This window comes from Amia ocellicauda, chromosome 2 (assembly GCF_036373705.1).
Source record: "Amia ocellicauda isolate fAmiCal2 chromosome 2, fAmiCal2.hap1, whole genome shotgun sequence".
NCBI lineage: Eukaryota > Metazoa > Chordata > Actinopteri > Amiiformes > Amiidae > Amia > Amia ocellicauda.
Window position 1 is genome coordinate 29628974 of NC_089851.1, and position 23453 is coordinate 29652426.

Genomic DNA, 23453 nt, shown 5'->3' on the forward strand with positions numbered 1-23453 from the left:
AAATAAAGTACTATTTTGAATTATAACATCTCATGTTTCGTATTTTATAAACTTCAATGTTTGCAGTCACATTAACTGCACTAAACATGGACCTGCCAATAACTCCTGAGTAGCCGAGAAAGATCTTACATCTCACATCTTACAAAGAAAGAACCACAAGTGCCACTTGATACTCACCTTAATCCTTTTATGTTAATTGTGTTTCAGATGCTAGTGCACTCATATATAATGCCCTTTTGGAGTAAACCTGGCATTTCCTTAAAAGTTACAAAATAATACCCCTATAGATCTTAACAGCACCAGAGTAGCATAACAACTGTGCATTGTTAACATTAACTATAAACATGTTATATATATGTGTATGTGTGTGTGTGTGTGTGTGAGAGAGAGAGAGAGAGAGAGAGTATAAATAACTTACTTTCTCAAAAGTATGATATTTTATTTAAAGCATATACAGACGGGTGACAAATTAAAGGAAAAGCCACCAAAGTGTCTCAGTAAGGTGTTGGGCACCACAAGCCGCCAGAACAGCTTCAATGCTCTTGGCACAGATTCTACGAGTCTCTGACTCTACTGGAGGGATGAACACCATTCTTCCAAAAGATATTCCCTCATTTGGTGTTTTGATGATGGTGGTGGAGAGCGCTGTCTAACACGTCAGTCCAAAATCTCCCATAGGTGTTCAATTGGGTTGAGATCTGGTGACTGCGAAGCCATAGCATATGATTCACCTCATTTTCATACTCATCACACCATTCAGTGAGACCTTGTGCCCTGTGGATGAGGCATTGTCATCCTGGAAGAGACACTCCCATCAGGATAGAAATGTTTCACCACAGGATAAAGGTGATCACTCAGAATAACTTTGTAATGATTTGCAGTGACCCTTCCCTCTAAGGGGACAAGTGGACCCAAACCATGCCAGGAAAATGCCCCCCACAGCATAACAGAGCCTCTGGACCCCCTCACTGTAGGGGTCCAGCAGTCAGGCCTGTACCATTCTATTGGTGTCCCACACATGCACTCGCTCACTTGTGGAGAACACGAGCCAGTTGAGCGTCTTTGTGACTGAAGCTCCTGCCATTCGTGCCCAAATAATGACCCCTCTTTCAAAGACACTTAGATCCTTTCCTCTTGCCATCTTGATCCAAAATCGAGCTCAACCGGGCCTGCTGAGCATTTTGTGTACATGCCACAGAGCATGATAGGATGTTAATTGCTTAATTGTATCATGCAGTACACCTCTTTGGAGGCATCTGCATTCTGCATTTGTTATGTTCCTCCACTCAGGGTTTTTACTATAATGTCACACGTCTGTATTTGCCTAACATAAAAAAAAATTACATGAACAAAGTGGTTTTCTGAAGTTGAATATAATGCATGGAAAATAAATACAACTATCAGTTTTAACAATTTTTGAGAAATGAAAATAAGTTGGTTTCTCTTATTAAAATCCCTGTGCTATGTATTGTATTGTACTGCCCTCTTGTGGTAGGCATAATAAAGTATGCTTAATACACACAGTTTTATATTTGAATAGCTGACTTCGTGTAGAAAAGTGTCTGCCAAAAACACTAACATCTGAGAAATATGGGCTGGTGCACCAGATAAAATAAAGTCAGATTCATCAACTTAGTCTTCTTTAGGGATTACATTGGGACTTTTAATACCTGCATGTATGCCGACATGTCCTGTTGGTGCACTACAGCCCGTATAAAATAAAATAAAAAAAAAGATGTATTTAATTACTTTGAATTATTTTAAACAATTGATAAAGGAAGACTAATGGAGGTGGTGTGGTTCATTTTATATCTTGGTATTATATTTTCTTATTTTAATTACTGATAAAACCATAATTGGGAGAAAATGTATTTATAGCCAAATTACCTTTTTTCCTCATGTACATGTGATGGACCTTTCTGTCTCCATATTTCGGCTGCCTGATGCCACAGTTAGACAAAGAGTTTCTGGCATGGTCTGGATTCATCCCGAAGTTCAGGTGATGGCTAGGGTGAGTCATCGCCAGCTGAAATGGAGATAGAGCACCGTTATCAACAACAGCACTACACACAACCAACTGCAGTGTCCTAAATTATACGCGACTAAATATAATAATAATAATAATAATAATAATAATAATAGATTATATATATAAAACTCCAAGTCTGCATATTGTTGCCCGAGTAGTATATCTACGTATGATTCTCATCACGTGGACTTCCAGTTATCTTACAAAATTCAACAAGAGTTACAAAAGTATTACAAACAAATATACAATAAAAATACAATTTTGTTTTATTGGAGTTGTCCATGTGCTTTACAAATAGGATACTGAGTCTGGCATTGACTAAAAATAAAAATGAGCAGAGTGAAATTGTACTACTGAATTATTAAAAAGCTCAGAGGCATCTTTGCCCCTTGAAGACGGGGTATTTAATACATATCAGCAGTCTGCCAAGTTGACATAAAATCTTTAAATACATATACATTTTCCTTTGAGAACCTCTGACCTCTGCTCCAGACTGGAATAACATTAAAAAGAATAATCTTTTTCTGTGCTTGTTCTTAAGTGTGTGAATGTGTGCATGTTTATATATAAATACCACCTCTGAGAGATGTCTGAATCCACCAATACCTACTTTGTGGGTTCTAAATTATATAAAGGCACAAGAGTTACTGAAGTTATTAAACCTTAATGAAAAGGATACATTTCTGTATATGATATAAAAATCATCAAATTTGCTAAAATGTTTAACTATCCCCCTTTTCACACTTAAAACATTGCACATAAAGGGCATTTTCAAAACCCTAACAAGAGAGATATTTTCATCACTGCTAGGCCATGCAGACTTCCATAATGTACTCTTAAAATGTGTAGTGTTTTTAAGATTGAATGGCAAAAACCTGGAAGTACTCCAGACAAGAATTGTAAATAATAGGTATAATATTATAACTGATTTAATTTTAAGTGAATTATTATTAAAGCACAGGAACCTATAGCAAAGGATAATCTAAAATATCTTTATTGAAGGACACCGATGTCTTGCTTGAACTCCAAATTAAAAGGGTCCTTATGTGGCCAATAATAGTAAAACAGGCCGAGGGTCATAGAAATGGGGGAGAACTAAAAAAAAAAAAAAAAAAACTGAGTATCAGTTTGACACATCTTTAAACAACTCAAGACCTGATGCTGATGTCCTGTTTACCTGCAGAAGACAGCGTTCTTTGAACACATAACCTATCAGCCTGTCCAAGTGCATGAGGCACTGATGGTAGCGAATGTGATGAGTGAGGACTGGCAACATCATGGCATGCTGTTGACACAAAGAACAAAGAACAGAACAAAAATCAGTTGAGCAGTCATGATCGATTAGGTATGATCTAACAACAAAAGAAGGCAAAATCATCAAAATAAGATTATTAAACTGTGGAAGAAAATTTGATTTAGATTTTCTGATTTTAAACTAACTTTTAAACAAACATTCAACAACAAAATAACAATTGTTAACAACAACTATAACAAGTTGTTAACAATTTCAAGGGTATCTTAGGTGTAAGCAATTGCATTAAAACTAATTGTACACAAGCCATTGTAACAAGTCTTCGGCGGAATTGCAATTTAGATTTAATTTTCCCAGCATAAGCTATGAGGGTTTTAAGACTCCCGATTTCCATTGTATTTCTATAAAGTACTGCCGAGTGAAGGATAAGAGAAGCACTAATACCTGGCACACATCCGAGCGGATCCCTGTTTTCCAGAAGCCCTGGCTACTGAGTTCCACAGTCACCTCACGGCGCATGGTGTTCTTTTGTCTGATCTTTTGAAGAGCTTCCTACAATGTGAATAATTGATCAGTGGTTAAAACCAGCAGGGATTCTCCTTTTACAGGTGTCAAACAACAGCTAAAACAAATGATTACCCTGGGGAGAGGAATAAAATGCTAGGGTGTGATTAAGAATATTGAAATCATGCATAGTACTGATATTATTGGCAGAAACATATCTATTTTAATCCAGAAACTACTGACTAACTAGCATTACGAGATGGTGGGGGTTTGTGGTGGATATATACACACATACATAAATAAATCAGTGACATAAATGAAAACTAAATAAAGAAAATCATCTCTGGATTAAAAGTGAATTAAAAAAAAAAAAAAAAAAAAAAAAAAATCAGACAAGATGGTAAAAACATTCCACAATAAACTGTGCAACTCCACATATAATTTAACATTGACACAAGAGGGTGACAGTATATACAAGAAGAGGACAACTTTTAATGACCACAGCCTTGTTTGCAGTGCTGTCAATTACGCTACTCATGACAGATGCGCAGACCTGGGGGTTCACTAGTGTCAGAGATTCCTCCGTCTTGTGTATCTACTGTTTGCTGACAGAATCAAAGCTTTAAGTCCAATACACAAGCACCTACTTTCACAGGGCTCAGAAAAATAGATAAATAAAAAATAAAACTGCTCTCCAATTTATGAATTTCAGTTTCATCTTCCTTCTTTGTGTCTTGTTTCTGGCTGGAGATCTCTCCAACTCTCTGAATGAATGCAGACTATCAAATTGGCATCACAATGAGGGATTGCATGTAGTTTATGCACCTTTTTGCAAAGGAATGTAAAGGTGTCGTACACATTGAACCATTTGCAAGCACCTCATTAGCTTTCTCATTACTGATGCCCTGCTTCTTCAAGGACATAACCCACCTATATTTCAGCTGAAGTGATTTCATTTCTGGCAGTTACCATGAAAGTCAAATGTTGCATTGCCTTAAAGAGCCCCCTTGCTTAAAGCAGTTCATATTTTAATTACCACAGAAATCCTCAAAATGACTAGGGTAGAAGAAACTAAACTTTCTTGAGACACCAAGTTAATGCAGAACATGTTTGGGTTTTTGATGTGCTTTTTTTTTTTTTTTTTTTTTTTTTTTTTTTTTTAACTCCTCCACAGACCTGAAAGTGAATCTGAGATCCAAAACTTCAAACGACCAAAGAGTCAGACATCCAGATGGATAATATTTATATTATTTATTTTACCTCTCTTTGTGTCAGCTTCTGCTTGTCCACTTGCTTGACTTTAGGGCTGTTGGCCAGCAGATGGCGCAGTTTCACGTAGCTTTTCCATAATTTCTGGTACCTGGAATAATAAAAAAACTGAGTATTCTGAAAGGATTCAACTTTGATAGCTTATCTGGAATCACTTCTAATTAATTAAGAATTTAGTTGAAGCCTTGGGCAATTCTCCAATTAGTCATCAGACTCCAGCCTGTTTCACTCATGTTTTACTTGACAAGGCAGGACATGAATGTACGCTGCATGAAAGGTTGATCAGAATTTCTGACTGCTTTGTCATTGCATATCCTAGTGATGCTTTTAGTGTTTGAATCCAATACCCAGTTAGCCAAGACAACTCTGAGTAAAAGCTTCAAAAGGTACATTCTTTATTCTCTTTGAAGAAAATCGAAAGGAGAGTATGCCAAGGTCTATTTTGTTCAGCTGGAGAGATGTGGCCAATTAGATCGGATACATTAAAGGATTTTATGGATAATTTAAGAGACTGTTAAAGGTTCTGTAAAACAAAGTCTGGCGATCAAAAGTAAAGATACAATGCAAGGAGATGCCGTAAAATTGTTTAATCTGAGAAGACTGTTGTGGTGAATGGGAGTTCGATAGTTCTTGATGTTCAGTGTCAATGCAGTCTATCTGAGAAAGCACTACCCGAGATAGCGTTGTTCTGGAAAGAGTCGAGAGAAGAGTATAGAACAACACCAGTTCTAAAAGGTACTTCATTTATAAAGTGTCTTGCAAACTTATTTCACACCTTTCTTATGGTGTCCCATTTTGAGAAGGTACAAAATTATGTATACACATTTCTGTGAACTTTTTTTTTTTAAACCTGAAATGCTAAAACTGAAGTTTTAAGGCTAAGTTACAGTAAATGTCAGAAAAAACAAGAGAAAAATTATAAGTTGATTGCATAAGTATTCAGACCTCAACATTCAAGTTGCTTGAGGATCACTTAAGGACAACAGTTTAATTCTTTCCACAGATTCTCCATAGAATTCAAGTCAGGACTTTGACTGGGTCACTTAAGCACATTGACTTTCTTATTCTTTAGCCACTCCAGTGTAGCTTTGTATCATTGTGCTCATTGTCATGAGGAGAAGCATCCCCACAGCATGTTGTTGTCACCACCAGGCTTGACTGTAGGGATGGTGTTGACTGAGAGATGTGCTGTGCCAAACATAACGCTTGGCATTTAGACCTAAAAGTTCCAATTTGGTGTTCTAATTCTTGCAGGAAATTGAAAACTCCATTTGGGCTTTGAGATGCTTATTTTAAGTAATCGCTTCCACATGCCACCCTACCAAACAGGCTAGTTTATTGAAGTGTTCTGGATATTTTTGACTGATGCACATTTTCTCCCATCTCAGCTACTGAACTCTTCAGCTATTTCAAAGCTGCATCCCTCATTAGTTTCTCCCTTGCCGGCTGCTCAGTTTGGTGGGACGACCTGATCCAGGCAGTATCTGGGTGGTACAATGCACCATCCATTTCTTGATGATTGCGTAGACTATGCTTACAGGGATATTCAGAGACTTCAATATTTGTTGTACCCATCTCCTGACCTGTGCTGTTCAATGATTTGAAAGCTTTTTGAAAGTCTTTGCTTAAAATTCAATACCTGACCAAGGAACCTCACAGAGACAGGTATTTATGTTCTGAAACCATGAGAACCACTATTACTGCACACAAACTGAGCCCATTCAACTCATTGTGTGGCTTGAAGGTCATTATGTGCATATTTATTAATTCAGGTTTGCCACAACAAAGGGTTTGAATACTTATGCAATCATTAATTTTCTATTTTAATTTCATTTTAATGATCCATTTACTTGGAATTTGTGTTGCTTGTGTAAGAATGTATGTATGTATGTGCATAGATAAATAATGTATAATTTGATTAAGCTCGAATAATGGTATCAATTGTTTTAATTTTATTTATTTATTTTTAATTTCCACACTTATACTTATTTTGTTGCACCAGTGGAATACATGTCTCTAGTTAAAGAAAAAGAAAAAAAAAAAAAAAAGAATACTTAAAACAAATTAATCTTCTGCATTCAATTATATGCAGTGTTTTTTTGTTTTTGTTTTTTTCCTTAACTTATTTTGTAAACATTTAATTACTGCTTAAGACTTAAAGCCAGGGACAAGAGGAATTGAATACTTCAAATTAAAACATTACAGATTAATAATAAACAGGATTACCCATATGATTACCGGATTTCTAAAATCTTATTTCACCTTAAAGGTGCAGCCTGTAAGGATTTAAAATCCATTTCTCATGACCTTATAAGTACCTTCAGAAACACTCTGAAGACATTACCATCACTGAACTGCTCATTCCATTATACGTTTACAAAAGAAACTGCAATCCTCAGCAGTTCTTTGATTTACACTGCCTGGATATACTGCTAGGTCCACTGAACCTAGGCTAGTTACTCACAGAATACAAGTTTAACATGGTCAGTGATGTCCTTCTCTTCTGGGGACTCTGTGGTATTACAATATTAGCCTGTAATTAAAATAGCTCAGTCCTACCAATTATTTCAATTAAAGATTTATGCAGCAGGTAAGGATTTCCCTCATCTAATAATAATTTCCCCATCCATCCACATATTTATTATACATACTTATTGTGATGTTTGACAAACAAAAAACAACAGAAAATCAATTAAAGCATGGTTTAGCAGTCTCTTGGTGGGGACACTTTATTTACATTCAGTAAGCAAGCAGGAGAGAAAACATGCTGTGCAATAGTTTAACAGACTCCAAAACAAAGCAAAAGTACAGCTTCATGCAAGAGACCTTCAGCAGATATCATAACACAAAATAATAAAAATGAACTTACTGTGGATCTCCGGCATAACTCAGCTGTGCTGGTCTGATCCCAAAGTGTACAATAATTGGAAAGGTGATGACCTCAGGGTTAAACTGCTCCCGGTCCAACTGGTCGATTCGCACAGAGCTTGGTTTCTGAAAAATGTTACTCTTAATATACGTGTAGTATGCAGTGCCTTCCAAAAGCTTTTACCCCTTACCAAAAGATTCACATTTTGATTAATCATAAATACTGAACATTTGTTTTATTATTCAAAACTCTAATGATTAAGCTTAAGACTTCTATGATAAGGAGGTAGAATGTCATCTGTACAGAAGATATATGATTTGAATTGTTCCTACTGCATAAATATTCAGTTCTAAATTCAGTTCAAGTCAGTTCTTGGTGGAAGAACCTTTGAGCATAGCACAGTCTTTCTAACAGCTTTACACAGTGGGATGGTGTACTTTTTGCCCATTCTTTCCTACAAAATTGCTCCAGTTCTGACAAGTTTGTTGGGTATCATTGCTAGACTGCAATCAATCAGATTTGCTATTGGATTCAAAGTTTGGACTGTCCACTGTCCACTCAAGGACATTCATGTTCTTCTTTTTAAAATCACCCCAGTGTGGCTTTGGCCTTGTACTTCAGGTTATTGTCCTGCTGGAATGTGTTTTTCCCACCCAGATTCTTGGCTGACTCCAGCAGATTTTCCTCCAGGACTTCCCTGTATTTTGCACCATCCATTTCCCCCTCAATCCTGACAAGCTTCCCAGTCCCTGCTGATGAGAAGCATCCCCATAACTCGACGCTGACACAACCGAGCTTGACAGCTGGGACGGTGCTGACTGGGTAATGTGCTGTACTGGGCTTGTGGCAGATGGAAGACTTTGATTTTGCCTTGTCTGACCACAAAACCTTCTGTCACATGGCTGCTGTATCATTTACATGTTTTGTCACAAACTCCATATAAGATTTAAGATGGGTCTTTTTCAGTAATGCCTGCATTCTTTCCTCTCACTCACACAGGACAGCTTTGTGTAGGGACTGGGATATTGCTCATGTATGAACATTGACTGCAATCTCAGATATAGAAATATGCAAGTCTTTCAAATTCACTGAATCTTAGGAGAAACAGATTAATTTACTCTGAAGTCAAGTTAAAGTCTTATTTGAAAGTTTCATGATTGCAAACTCAGATGACAATAAAACATGGAAACTTTGCAGGAGGGTGAATACTTTTGCAGAAAATACTGTGTTTGTGTAAATGTGTGTATACATACACAAACTTTTAATACAGGTGCACTCCACTTATAAAGGATCCTGTTATAAGATCTGTTAACAGTATACTGAAAATGTAGGTCCTGACTAAATAACATGGGTTTCAATAGGGAATTACTCCAGTTATAATTTGTTTATAGCGTATATTCCTTTTAATATTCCATATTTTCTGAACAAAACGTACATCTGGGACAGTTTGATTGGCACCAGTGAAGATGACAAAGATGCTCATTAACCCCATGGAGTATGGGAATGACAACAACAAAAAAGTGCTGAGCATTGAGCAGAAAATGTAATAAATGATAATTCAGATGTGAAAAGAAAAAAAAATTCAAGTCACCAAACGAATTCAAACATCTCTGCTTACATATGCAGTTCACAGATTATAATATAATGCAAACATACTATAGTCTATATAATATTATGTATGCCTGTATACCTTTACTCTGTTGCTGATGGCGTTAAACTAATACTGTTCCTAATATGAATTTAGCAAAAATAAGAGCATGTAGGCTATAATACACTCATCTTGTTTAGCAGTTAAGCTCCTGGTAATCATGTCTGCAGCATTTTCATTATTATAATGTTTACAATGTACTTAGATGATAACCTGTTGATTTCTATGGTCCACTGGGGTGGAGTGGAGTTAGGTAGGTAGGTAATAAAATTAAACATGTTGTCATCTACATTTCTCAAACATAACTCACCATGCCAGGGTTGGTGACAATCATTCCTTTGCATTCCTCAGCGTATTTCTGCCACTCCAGTTCCTCCCACTGAAGCATGTTGGCAATCTCTTCTTCAGGCACCAGAGGCTTGTTACTCCTCAGTAAATACAGCAGAACCTGGTGCATTGACAGCACTTCCTTACCCCCATCTGCATCAGAGAAAATCAAAAGCTAGCTAGGGGCAACTACTTCTATTGTAACTCACATCCACTGCATTCAGTTCCATTATCTTTTTAAATGCTGCATGTATTTAATCTCAGATGTGTCTCAAGGAAAGGAGGAGCACATTCAAAAGATTATTTATGACAAACTATACAATAACCAAGCAAGAACATATGGGAACGTCAGGTCTGCAAGTTGCAAGATTGGGAACTGGTGCAAATACTGCTCTGGGACTTCATACATTGATTTTCTTGACATACCCCTTTCGATTTCAGAGGCATGTCTAAATGATCATTGTTATCTCTGCTGTAATTTAAACCTTCTGAAGTTTAAATGCATTGATTTTGTTTTTTTATTTTCTGTGTAGTACTTGTATTAACATATTGTCAATACTATTGTATATGTTTTGTGGAATTTATTTTTCCATTTTGCTATCCACGATGCTAAATTGTTTATTGCCAGGATACTGTGAAGAAAATTAGCATTTAACAATTTGTCTGAGGACACAGATACAGAATTATTCATTGAAGCAAATGGAGTACTGGCACTTTCCAACAATACTGCCTCTTGTGTTTTTCCAAGTATAGTTAATGAGATTGTCAATCAAAGCAACAAATAGCGAAACAGACACCTGCAGATCAGGATTCTGATTGTAAATGTAAATGGATGTTCTTATCAGGTAAACATATATATATATATATATATATATATATAGTGGCCAAACAGTAGGTCATTTACATTGTTATTGTGTTGTTTTTTATTATATAAATGTAGGCAGTGACTGAAGATACTTTGATCTACAGCTTGCCCATTTGGCCACACGAGGGCGGTACCTACCCCCAACACACATACACAGTACACCAAAACAAATTATGGTATTTGAGGAAGCACTGACCAGGAAGGAATCGAACAAAACGTGGCATGAAGTGGAATTTTTGACAAGTGGGCGGATCATTTTCACCCTCAGGACCTAAAAAAAGAAAATAAATGTAATGTATAAAAATCCCTTTAATTATGCTCTTGTATAATTTGTTGATCAGACATTGATAAGGTTACATGTACAACATTTGAAGGTGTAAATGAATAATAAAGGCACAAAAGTAAGGTCTTGCTAATATATGACATTAGAAACGTATACACAAATGTGTGTAGAAATATATATTATTTACAAATAATTTCAATTGTATTAATTATTTTGAAATGTAAGGACATTTTGTTCAGTGGTAAAATTACACATTTATGTTTGGTCAGTTTTTAGAGAAGTCTTAAGTAAAAAAAAAAAAAAAAAAAAAAAGTAAAAACATTACCCTTGAGATTCCAGTCATAGAGTTCCAAGATGTCTTTAAACAAATAAGATGCAAACAGCTCCAGTCCCCTCACACAATAGTTCTGCAATTGAAGCAAATGATTGAAAATACTAATTACCTTGAAATAAAAGCTAAAGACTATACAACAAACTTTCAACAGAAAAAAAATAGAAAATTGCTCTTTAAAAGTCTTATCATGGTGTCCAATTAAATGGCATTTTGTTAATTCATTATTAGGAGAAGTTTAACATTATGCCCTAGCAAATAAAAGGCAGAACAGTATTTTACAGCAGTTTTCAGTATAATGCATTTAATGACCTAACAATATGAAGTTGTATGACAAGAAACAGGAAAAATCCATTCCATCTACACAATGAAAATAATTACCTCGGGCGTCATTTCTTCAATAAAATGAATGGTGTAATCTATATTAAAACGTATAACTCTGCACAATGGAATCTGCAATGATACAAGATAAGAAATGTAAACAATGCCTTAAACTAACAAGGTATTCCTGACAGAGGTTAAACATTTCAGGGAAACTCATTAAAGCTCAATCTCTTTAATTTGAAAAAGATCTTCACAGGGAGCTTCCGAACACTACCTCGCTGTAATCTTTTTAAACAGATAAGCCTACTCTTCCTTTTTAATCTTACCGTTACATGTTCTTTGTTGTCTACAGCAAGAAAGTTCATTTTAGAGGATTAACCCTGCTCTGCAAGTGTTAGGTTTCTCCATTCAACTCACAAGCTGTACATTACTGCACACTTGCACAGCTTGTTTTGCAAATCCATTTATAATTTGGTAATTTATGCAAACCCCATTCCAAAAGTATGAATTATCCTTTGAAAATCTGTGTAATCCTCAAGATTGCTTTTTGTTTTTTTTTACTTGAAATATTGACCAAATTATGTACATTTGTTAGCTTAAATCCATCAGTCACTTCCCACATCACTCCAAGCTGACATTCATTGATTTCCTGTCTCCATTTTAACTTATGGGCCTGGAACGTTATTATCTATGAAGGTGCTCTAGCTTCATACTTCTGTAATATTCTGCCAGCTACTGAAGGGTCTTCAAAAAGGAAGATGTCAAGTACATCAACAGCACAAGAATCTGAAAAAAGCAACTGCAAGTGCAATTAAACATCTTGAGAGAGAATGTTCCTAACCACGTATTTCAGTCACTTACAAAAATAGTGATAGATGTAGCCTATGTCCAATTGCAATCAAAGTCATACATTGAACTACCTGTTTAAACGGATCTAAAGTCTTATATTCCCCATGATCAAATCACCAGATGGAAAACTCAAATCTTTCAAAGTTCAACAAGTTGTATCACATGCCAATTGTCCCCCTTCTCCTGCCAAGTGATGTAATTAGGTATATCTTTAATGTAATAGGGAATACTGTAGATTTGTGTACCTCGGTCACAAAGTAACATAGGAGAGTTTTGCATTTGGCTCAATCCAGTAATGAAAGTGTATCTTCAGTAAGAGAGCGTATAGCCTACTAAAGCCAATTCGTAACAACCTCTAAAAATATAAACCTAATAATTACCACTAAACTGCCAAAGGCTGGTGTATCACAATTGCAAGTTCTGCTTCATTCTCCAGTTTATTGTACACCATTGTAAGAACTTTTTTTTTTTTTCCTAATCCATTCAAGCACATCATTAGCACTGTCATTTATTTCCCCTCTTAATGGATTGGTGAAGCCTAAAGAAATGTTTTGCCTGCCTACAAATAAAATGCATTAATAATAATAAAATGCAAATGTTACTTAAACACTTACACAAAATAAATGCTAGCATATTACCAGCAGTACTCAAGTTTGCCACTTCAGAAGAAAACGCAGGCAGAATCATTGACCAATCCAATAGATAAGATTATATAGGTTATGCATCATGAATCTATCCATGCCAGAAAAGTAATCTAAATGTAAATGTAACATTTATTTATTTTTAATTACCCTGTTTTTCTCTTTTCTTGTAAGGTTATATAATAATTATTTGCAAGTCCTCTGAAAGGTGATCTACATAGCTTTAAAATAGTTAAAAACTTTTGGAAAACACATAAGCCCCATTCACACTGAAACGTGTGCCTGCTTTTTTCCTGTTGCACCCCCATTCATACTGGCTTTGAATGCCGACAAATTTCGATAATTTCCCCGTTTTGCCAATTTCCTTCCATTGTATTTACAGCATTATTGGTTCTAAACAGGGAGCTGGTTGGGTTCAGACTCACTACCAAGAACAAATGGTCAAGAGGGAAAAGCAAACATTACGTCAAATCTAGGTGTGTATTCGCGCTATTACCAGTTCATCAGATTGTATGGTTGTGTGTTTGCGGTGTGGTTACTGGACCCAGAAATCAAAGATAACTTGAACCAGCGAACCCAGTATGAGACTCGACTCTCGGTTCCTGGTTGCATAATGAGAGGCATTGTGTGGGGTCTTGACATATACTGTAGCAAAGTTAAATCAAATCAACTAAAATAAACAAAAAAGCATGTGTGTATATCTATATCTACCAAAAGTCTGGGTGTGGAGATCCGTAAATGATTGCTCAAAACAACTTATTTTATTTTTCATCTTTCAAAGTTTGACATTTTGAAATCAAATTAAATAACTTGAAACACACTACCATCAGTGTACACTGTAATGTAGTCTAACACGTTTGCCTGTATAAAGGTATTATATTTTGCAGGATTTATTGGTTAATAACTGACATATGCGTAACAAGTTTGCATTATATACGTCACCAACCTGTTGGTTCATCAATAATACTCAGAATTGCTGCGAATACATTATTTTCAACCTCCGCCATTTCTAACGACCCAGTGCATTTTTCGTTACAGTCAAGTTCTTGTTCAAAGGTGTCTTAAACTTGTTTTGTGGTTGCAAAAATGCACCCCTATTCTGATTGGTTACGTAAGTTAGCTGACGCAATGTGTCGACAACGCAAGGACATGTAATTTGCAGGCAATCATTTTACTGCTTCATTCACACAGACATGTTGCCCGAAAATTGACGGCAATTAGACTAGGACCCTTGATGGAAAATTGCTGGTATCGAAATGCCAGCAATAAAAGATTCACACAGACCTTGCCGGCAACAAAATGCCACCAAAAAGCCAGAAATTGTTTCAGTGTGAATGGGGTAATGTATTGTATCATGTAGGAAAGGTTAACACTAGTTTCGTTTTTTTGTAATAGTTTTAGTCAGGTTAAAGTTACATCCAGATTACAACAGATTTTTTTATGTAGTCAATCTATACAATCACAAAGATTAAAATAAAGTGGCATATACAGAATTCTAAAAACAAACTGTAGTGTCTCAAATACTTACACTGGTAAGAGGAGTATGGGAAAACAACGAAAATCCTTCAAAGAGATATTCATGATCATCATATTCAATCACAGTCGGTCTATCCGTCTACAAATAAAGAAACATTTTTAATTAGGTTAAAAGTTGCCATGTGAGCAATCTAACACCCATATAGATGGTTTTATATTAATACTGTAAAACTTCAATGAAACGCCCCAGGTGTTTATTCTAAATAACTGCAAGAAGCCCCGGCGTCAATTGGAAACTGGCGATTGCATTAAACATTCGTAAATAAAAAGACATTGCGGACTCATGCAGGGTAAGAACAGCCTGGAAACATTGTTTCATTGTAGAAATAGGCTAACAGGCCAGGCTTTTATTTATAAGTATTATTATTTTTTAATAATTTGCTTTCCAAAGATGCAAAAAAAAACATTTAATATATGGTGAACTACACACTGGATTGAAAACAAGTTTCCAGTAATTCTGTTAGCAGTTTAAGAATCGATATACTGTGAACTCTGGCTAAATAAACAAAAAGCACTTCAACAACATTATACTTCATTAAAGCATTGTTTATGTCGCAATTGACAGTTCAATCACTACAATTAACAGCAATACAAATATACAGCAATATATATAGTAAAAGTGAGAAATAAATTAATAAAAACATGCATGATGGTGTTTTAACATACGGTATATATATTTACTGAAAACCCGGTGTTTATTAGAGACTGGCTTTTGTTTACAGGAATATGCAAATGAACCCAGCGATTATTGGAGACCGGCTGCTATTTGAGACTCAGAGAGTATTGGATACTGGAAGTCAAGTCTGTGCACTAGAAAGCTTCTGGTTAAGTTGTCATCTGGAGCTAGTATCACGGTATTCATGTATTTAATGCAATATAATAAAATATTAAATTATTAAAACTACAGTTTTTAAATAGTTTCATATGAAACTCAACCAGACTTGGAAATATAGCTGACAAGCTCTAGGATTAGGTGTTGAAGGTAATCGGTAAACCTTTATCTTTGATAAATTGTTATGGATAAATCTCAATCTAAATCTAAAATGGTCTCTTGTTGCTGTGTAGTCGGGTGTTCAGTGCAACCTGGAACAAACAATTGATCAAAGATAAAGGCTTACAGATTCCCTAAAGATACTTCAAGGAGAGAATCGTGGCTCACCACAGTTAAACGGGAAAGACAGGGGACAACAGCACTCCATCACATGTATGTTTTAGCTGTACTTTATTAATCAAAATCAAAAACAATACAAATTTAACCTGATTTTAAATCATACCGGATAAATTATAGTTATGCCAATCATATGGTCGGAAATTTGTATTAGAGGTGGTGACTGTGGTATGTTGACATCCGTAAAACCGTCTATAGATTATTATTTTTTTTACATTCATCAATATTCTAAGAGACGTTCTTAAGCATTTCTGTTGTATTCAATTCTGTGAAGTACTTACTAAGAAGTTAGTAGGTGGGGACACTGTAATTCTGTAGTGAAAAAGTTTTCCTGAATTGTTGGTCATCGGACGGCATGCTTTACAGTGCTAGGTAAGAGAAACACAAGAACAGTTTAGATTTAATACACATAGTAGGTTTACATACAATAAATATTGAAAACACTTTTAAATAGCTTGCCTATCAGCGTGCCCAGAGTAGAAACATAAGCACATTTTAAGGCTTCTTGAAAACTATTGACAGATTATAAACACTTGCACACACACACATATATCTATATCTACATATACATATATATATATATATATATTATATATAATCACACATACACCAAGTGGCCACTGGGCACAGGCCCCGCCTGCTTTCTATGACATTGACTGCCCAGTCAGTGACAGCATCACGTGTTCAGACTATGCTATAGTTATTGTTATATTAAAGCAGGTAGGCAGTTATCTAGGGATTCTTTGCGTGTGCAATTCAGAGGGAGAAATGTCACGGCAGTCCTGTGGTCGGAAATAACTTGTTGATGAAAGAGGCCAATGGAGGCTGACAACTTGTGCAGAGTAACAGATGGGTTACAGTCGGTCAAAGAACAGCTGAGAACAACAGTGGTGCTGAAAGAGGCCATCTGTGAATGGGTTCTCTCAGCAGGATAATGCTCCATGCCACGAGGCTAGGATTGTCCAGGAATGGTTCTGGGAACATGACAGTGAATTCAGCTCACTGCAGTGGCCTCCCCAGTCACCAGCTCTCAATCCAGTCGAGAATCTGTGGGATGAGATGGAACGAGCTATTCGTAGTAGAGATCCACCACCAGGCAATTTGCAAACAACTATGGAAAGCAATGGAGTCGACATGGACGAGCATCCCTGTGGAGCGCTTTCGCCACCTTTTGGAATCCATACCCTGATTAATTCAGGCTGTTTTGAAGGCAAAAGGGGGACAAAAACTACTAGGCCACTCAGTGTATATAGCATTGGAGTACAAATCAGCTGAGCACCTTGTAACAGCATCAAGGAATAACACACAAGGAACAAAATAACTTTCATTAATGTTAACAGAAACTTCATTACATGCGTTATATACATTGAGAGCATCACATCTTTCTTCGTGTCCTGGTATACACAAGCACAAAATAAAACCCAAACAATATTTGCATGTTAGTGAATAATTAAAAATGTAATACTGTAAAACGTGATGAAAAGCTTTTTATATAATTAAAATATAACTATTTATTCTCTCCGTAGATGAAGGAAATATTTTAGAACACCTATTTCAGTTGAGTGACTAGAATAGACCTAAAATGTATAGTTCAAAAAGAAAACATAAAACACAATGTCACCTCTTCTCCCGGGTAAATACTGTGTCGGATTCCAGTCCGTCTGGCTTTGGCACTGCACTTGCAAAGCGGCCCATCATTCATCTGTTAGGCATGTAAAATACAAAAATCACTTTAACACCACAAAGCCACAAATAATCTTGACGATGATTTAGCCTAAAAGAGGGTTACATTTCCATATATTAATAGCGACACAAGGGACAAAAACAAAATGTCATATTTTCTATTTTTGGACAGATAGATGTACAGAATCAATAATGCTTTTGTGTCTGTCTTAAGAACTATAATCAGGCAGCATCAGTACCAAGAGACGTCAGCAACCATAACTTTTCATGCTGGTGACATTCAGGACAAAGCAGAAGTAACATACTAGTACTATTCATGTCTCTCAAAATGTGTTTATGAAACGTGGTATATTAATAAATCATTCTGAAGTGAGCCACAGGGAACAATATCTTGCCAAAGTGACACGGGAAATTAAAACTTACAAGGATACAGCCCTAATTCACGATATTTAATTTGGGAGAGGGGGGGTAATCACAAACCTGTCCAGGATCATTGTACCAGAGCTCCTCATGCAGGCGGTCAGGATGGGCCTTTTTCCGTTTTATTTCAGCAATAACGTCGAACACCTCAGAGTCAGAACTGCTAGTGCAAGTACTGCCTCCGTCAGATTCACAATCCGATTCACTCGAGCTTTCATCTAGAGGTAAAGACAAAGACGTACATCAATGGACAACACCAGAGGGATCAATAACCTGCAATTATTTTACTACATCTTCTTCATAAAAGTTTACTCCATGTGTGAGGTTTTTGCCACATTTCTGGAGCCACTTGGGGCTCTTGGGGAATTCAGTATTGAAAGTATGAATCATCATGCATCAATGCAAATTCCTTCCAAAAGCATTTATGATAATCATGTTCCTTCATATGGTTTAGAAAACAACTATGAATTAATTATAATTAATTTTGAGTTTATTTCAAACAACAAATGTATTTGCAAACTACTTGATGAGTATGTTTTAAATAGAAAAACAATTAAAGTGAAAATTATTTCTGCAAGCTCTTTGATGACAGTACATTTAAAATAAGTGTTTAGTGCTTTAGAATGTTTCTATGATTGTTGTTTGTCAGATGACATTTGATTTAGCTTTTCTAAATTATTACTAAAAACGCTATTGATTTTTGTTTTTAATTTCAATTAGGGGAAAAACTGGCATTTACCTGAAAGCACACAAATGGTAAAAAGGTGCATAGACTGAATGCATAAACTCAGTAGAACTATAGGACAGCAATACTCTGAGAAGCACTTCATTTGTATTATAAAAAATTATATCTTAATTTAAATGCCTAACTCGTGGTTAATTTGACATTAAAACTGCACAGTACCCAGATCTTCATCTAGTTTGGTCTTGGGTGGTTCCCATTCAGGTCTCGTAGATTTAGCTCGTTCTTGTCTCTGTACCAGCTCCTCCTCAAATCGCTCATAGAGATCCCGCAGTTTACTTGTTCCAACAACAGTGGAGTCTCCCTGAAAGAAATAATTGATCACAATTGAAGTTATGTACAGGACTCTTAAATGAGCTTAAAAAAGCTGAAATGATTAGGGAGTCACTGTTTTCATATATTTGTTTTGTAAATTCTACCTACCTAAGAAAGTGTGAAATAGTATTATTTCATGCAAAATAAACAAAACAGCACTACTATAAACATATTATATGATTTGAGCATAGGAGCTACTGGTTAAGGCTTGATTTGCTGCAGATAATTTGCTTTTCTTCAGCTTGAATTTTTGGAACCTGAGCACTTATCGATTAAGTCTTTATTGTGGAAGTTGAGGGTGTCTTTAGTAAACAATTTAAAAACAATGTGAAAACAAAGTGTTTTTATTTTGTGTAAACTACCAAGAGCAACGTATCTTCCATTTTAAGACACATTTAACAGCTCCTCCTTGCAATTTAACTTACACAATGACCACATCATCTCACTGAATATTGAAACAGGAGTTAATTTGTTCAAAATTAGTTGAATATGCTCTCATATCACCAGAGGAACCGGCAGACGATTTGCAAGGAAGCCCTTTCAAAAACCTCACGTTTACCTCAGCACTAGCTGGTGTTATACATACCACTTGGTCCATAGGATCATTAGAATAGTAGTTCTCCGCATGAGTACAGCGAATCCAGGCAGGCTTGAGAAGCTCCTCCTCTTCTTTTTCATCTTCTGTTCTCTCAGCTTGGTTTTCTTCAGTTTCCTTGCTTTTCACAGAAGTGTAGCTCCTCTCCCTGCTACTAGCTTGGCTGTCCAGGCGCCTCTCTCTCTCCTCCTCCCAGCGAGGCCGCTTCCGTTCCCGACTGTTTGAACGACTGTATGAAAGAAAGGCACGAAAAATTAGAGCTAAATAATTAAATTAGAAAAGTAAAAATAGTTATATTCCTGTCACTTCTTGGTACATGCCATTTTTGCCATGTATAATACATGAAAAAAATCAGTAGTTTAATTGTGATACCTTGCAGTGGTTTGTAGCTCATACTAAGACCTAGGCCAAATCGCAACTTTGGCCAACTTGCAAACCACTGATGTTCTGATTTTTCAGTAGTAGAAATGGGGCAATACATTTAATTGTTATAGAGTACAGATTTTTACATTGCAGTTTAGGGGTAGATCAAAGATGTTAAATGGTCTAGTCCTAAGTGTCAGTGGTCACATTTGAATAATCTAATTTTAAAATTAATGTCCATAAGCCTATTATTTATTTGGTCTTGTATTGTTTTTCCATATGAATTTAGAATAACTTAATTTGAATCAATACATTAGTATCATTTATTTTTTTCTGCTTATTTACCTTAAAAAAAAAAAAAAAAAAAAACTCTTAAACCTACAAGAGAGTCTACTGGGGGTAATGGTTAGAATGCTTTCCAATAAATTAGACAGGTGCATTTACTTAAAAAAAAATAATAATTACACTTTCATGCAAATAAACACGATTGCGATTACTGTTTTGTTACCTCTACTGGTTAAATGCTGCATAATGTTTTGTAATTTGTAATGGCAATTATGTTGCGATTGGTGTGTGGAAACAATACAGAATGACTGTAAACCTCACAGAATACATCTCTGAGCTTCATTGTCAGTGATTTCAAAACTAGAATCTTACCTCCTGGGTCTTTTGTAGTCTTTTCTGTGTGGCCTCTCACTAGAAGGTGATGACCTGCTTTCCCTGTGCCGATGTCTATCCCTACAGAGAAAATAATTGTCATGTTTCTTTACACTTATTTTTCACTTTAAGGAAAGTAAGAAAACATGCATTTACTTTCATGTTACATTACATCCTCTGAAGTTGAAATCACTTAAAAAGTCTAAGAGAGCGAATGACTGACAAAAAACAAGTTTGTGTAATGAGCTGCTGAAACTCAATGCATAACAAGCACCACCCCAGAGGAGATGATACAAAAGGAGTGCCTTTACCCCCAACGTGTAACATTTTGTGAATAGTATAATATTGTATTGACCTAAATGTTGAAAATGTTTTTCACAAGTTTGCACAAATGTGTCTGTCTCCTAGAAGTGTTTAAAGAAAAACAAATCTGTTACCTTGGGTAATGTGTAAATAAGATCAGCTCAATTAAAAATTAAACACATTGATAAATATAGACTAGGCCTATATGTCTGAATTTCCATTAAGTGACTATCCTTCAGACTGACATGATTTAAAAAACGCAAACATCTGGGGGCGATAAAAATCAGATTTTATCGATTACATTTTTTTTTTATTAAGCTTGAGTTTGTTTGGTTTCTCATCACCAATTCAGACTTATTTCTCCTTGAAGAAAAGGGTAGGCTTATTTCTACAAGAGCAGGTTTTAAAGTCCTCTACGCAGGTGCAGAGCTATTCATTGAGTTCCAGAATCCTCACAAAGCTCCTTCTGGCCTATTGCAATTCATCCATCAGTAATTTACTAGAGGAATTCCCCTTGCAACTTGGATGGATTTCCTTTCTGAAGACAAAATACCTGCTACGTTCCCGACTCCTGTGTCGAGGAGGTGTCCTTCCTCGCTCGAAGTCCGACCTGTGGCGGCTCACTTCTTGCCTCCGCCTGTCTGGGCTTCGGCCCCGATCCCTGCGCTCTCCTAGGTACTCCATTCTATGCCTGTCCCCATGGCTACTGTACCCATATCCCTTGTGTCTGTGCTCCTCATGGCGCCTGCTTCTCTCAGGAGACCTCCGATCACCAGGGGGTTTCTCAGATTTGTACTGGCTGTCATGTCTAAACTGATCAGCCTTGAAGGAGCTGGAGCTCTGGGCATATCCAGCATTAAAACTGGGCGGAGGGAACGGCGGCTGGGAGTAGTTCATGGAGTAGGGGGGCTGGTAGTTTATCGGCTGGGAAATGGAGGGTGGGATGGGGGGATGTGGAAGTGGTGGGGGGGGTACAGAAGGCATCATGTAGTGGTAAGCATTTTGAGCAGAAGCTTGAGACCCAGGCATGGAGCTGTTGGAGGAGTTTGGAAGGGGAGGAGGAGGGAAGTTAGGGGGTCCTGGGAAGCCTTGCCGAATAGGTGGGTTAGGAAAAGGGGGCCGTATTGGACACTGGCTTAACGGACTCTGACCCTGCGAGGGCACTGGGGGTGGATAAGGCATAAAATCAGGACGAGGAGGCATGTAGCCAGTGTTGCCTTGGTTTGAATATCCGGGACAAGGAGAGGACTGCGGTTCATAATGAAAAGGAGGCATTGGCTGTTGAGGCTGAAGTGGTCTCAGGTTCTGTGGCCGGTAATTCTGCGATGTCCCACGCTGGCCTGTAGAGATCCTTCCCCTGGGACAGCCACGGCCAGGATGAAATGACATTTTGTATCTTAAGGGAGCGAAGACAGACCAACCTGCGTTAGTGACATATTCAAAATAAATGTTATTATCAGAACTAAACAATTCAATTAGTAGTAGTAGTAGTTGTAGTAGTAGCAGTAGCAGCAGCAGCAGCAGCAACAGTAGTAACTGCTAAATTGAATTTGTTCAATATTGAGTGCAGCAAGGACTTAAATGGTCACTTTAATACATAAATAAAAACCGGAAGTCCACACTTATGTAAAACACATTTGAACTACAGCAAATGAATACATATATATTGTTAAAGTTATACATTTTCCATACACAAAAATGCATAAGATTAAAGCATACAATACACGTTATTCTATTCAATCTAATATTTGTGAATGTTATGGACAGTATCCATTGCATGCATTTATCAATTTGTTGTTATTTCGTTTTAGGGAACACCGATATATCTGGGTTTTGTGATGCGTATCAGTTTCAGGTATTTAGTTTTAATCTGTAATTACACAACTTCCATTTTTCAGTACAAGTGTAGTGCATTATACAGGATGCAAACAAATAACTATGCAATGCCCAGCGTTGCGCTATTTGTATATATTTTTTTTAATAAATGTAATAAAAATCAACAAGTTAGCATTCCTATAATACAACGATTTAACACAATAATGCACCTCCATCAAATGGAAAACGGGTAAGCATGATATAGCAATTTTCTCAAATTTACACCAACACAATACAATCTCAGATCCTGCCATTGTGCACTCTTTAGTGGTCTAATTACATTATACAAAAACACCGTTATCCCATATTTACTTACAATGTTTTAATTGAAGTTATTGCGAGCCGGGGAAATGAAAAGATACCGGCACGTTAACGTTGTCACATTTACCTTAAATGTATCTTTCACAAGCCGTGAAGTGAGCAGCTGTTTACATGAACTAATAAAATTGGTTCAGCTAAAAACATACATTGACAAAATAAAAATGTTTGACTCTACTCATAGGCTACTACAGCAAACTAGATAATGCTCATTTTCTTCCAGCTCCGGCACAAACTACATAGTACCGGAAGTGCACACAAGTGGTACTGCCTCTCTGCACCAACGG

General features: G+C 36.5%; 1 protein-coding gene across 5 annotated transcripts in view; it reads right to left on the minus strand.

Annotated features, from left to right (window-relative positions):
* Positions 1 to 23433, minus strand: part of drosha (drosha ribonuclease III) — a 69226-nt gene extending 45793 nt beyond the window's left edge. The window contains exons 1-18 of one of the 5 annotated variants that reach the window (XM_066722219.1): positions 23237 to 23433; positions 21527 to 22369; positions 20671 to 20751; positions 19642 to 19879; positions 18903 to 19044; positions 18059 to 18216; positions 17517 to 17597; positions 16177 to 16263; positions 14720 to 14806; positions 11759 to 11830; positions 11372 to 11453; positions 10960 to 11034; positions 9882 to 10051; positions 7924 to 8048; positions 5046 to 5145; positions 3726 to 3833; positions 3207 to 3314; positions 1888 to 2026 (exon numbers count right to left, since the gene is read on the minus strand). In XM_066722219.1, coding sequence (XP_066578316.1) covers positions 1888 to 2026; positions 3207 to 3314; positions 3726 to 3833; positions 5046 to 5145; positions 7924 to 8048; positions 9882 to 10051; positions 10960 to 11034; positions 11372 to 11453; positions 11759 to 11830; positions 14720 to 14806; positions 16177 to 16263; positions 17517 to 17597; positions 18059 to 18216; positions 18903 to 19044; positions 19642 to 19879; positions 20671 to 20751; positions 21527 to 22362 — 2689 coding nt within the window. In that variant the 5' untranslated portion in view covers positions 22363 to 22369; positions 23237 to 23433. Of the gene's footprint in view, positions 1 to 1887; positions 2027 to 3206; positions 3315 to 3725; positions 3834 to 5045; positions 5146 to 7923; positions 8049 to 9881; positions 10052 to 10959; positions 11035 to 11371; positions 11454 to 11758; positions 11831 to 14719; positions 14807 to 16176; positions 16264 to 17516; positions 17598 to 18058; positions 18217 to 18902; positions 19045 to 19641; positions 19880 to 20670; positions 20752 to 21526; positions 22395 to 23164 lie in introns of all 5 variants that reach the window. The other 4 variants (XM_066722230.1, XM_066722209.1, XM_066722214.1 and 1 more) reach the window with 4 other exon arrangements.
* Positions 23434 to 23453: the final 20 nt, after the last annotated feature.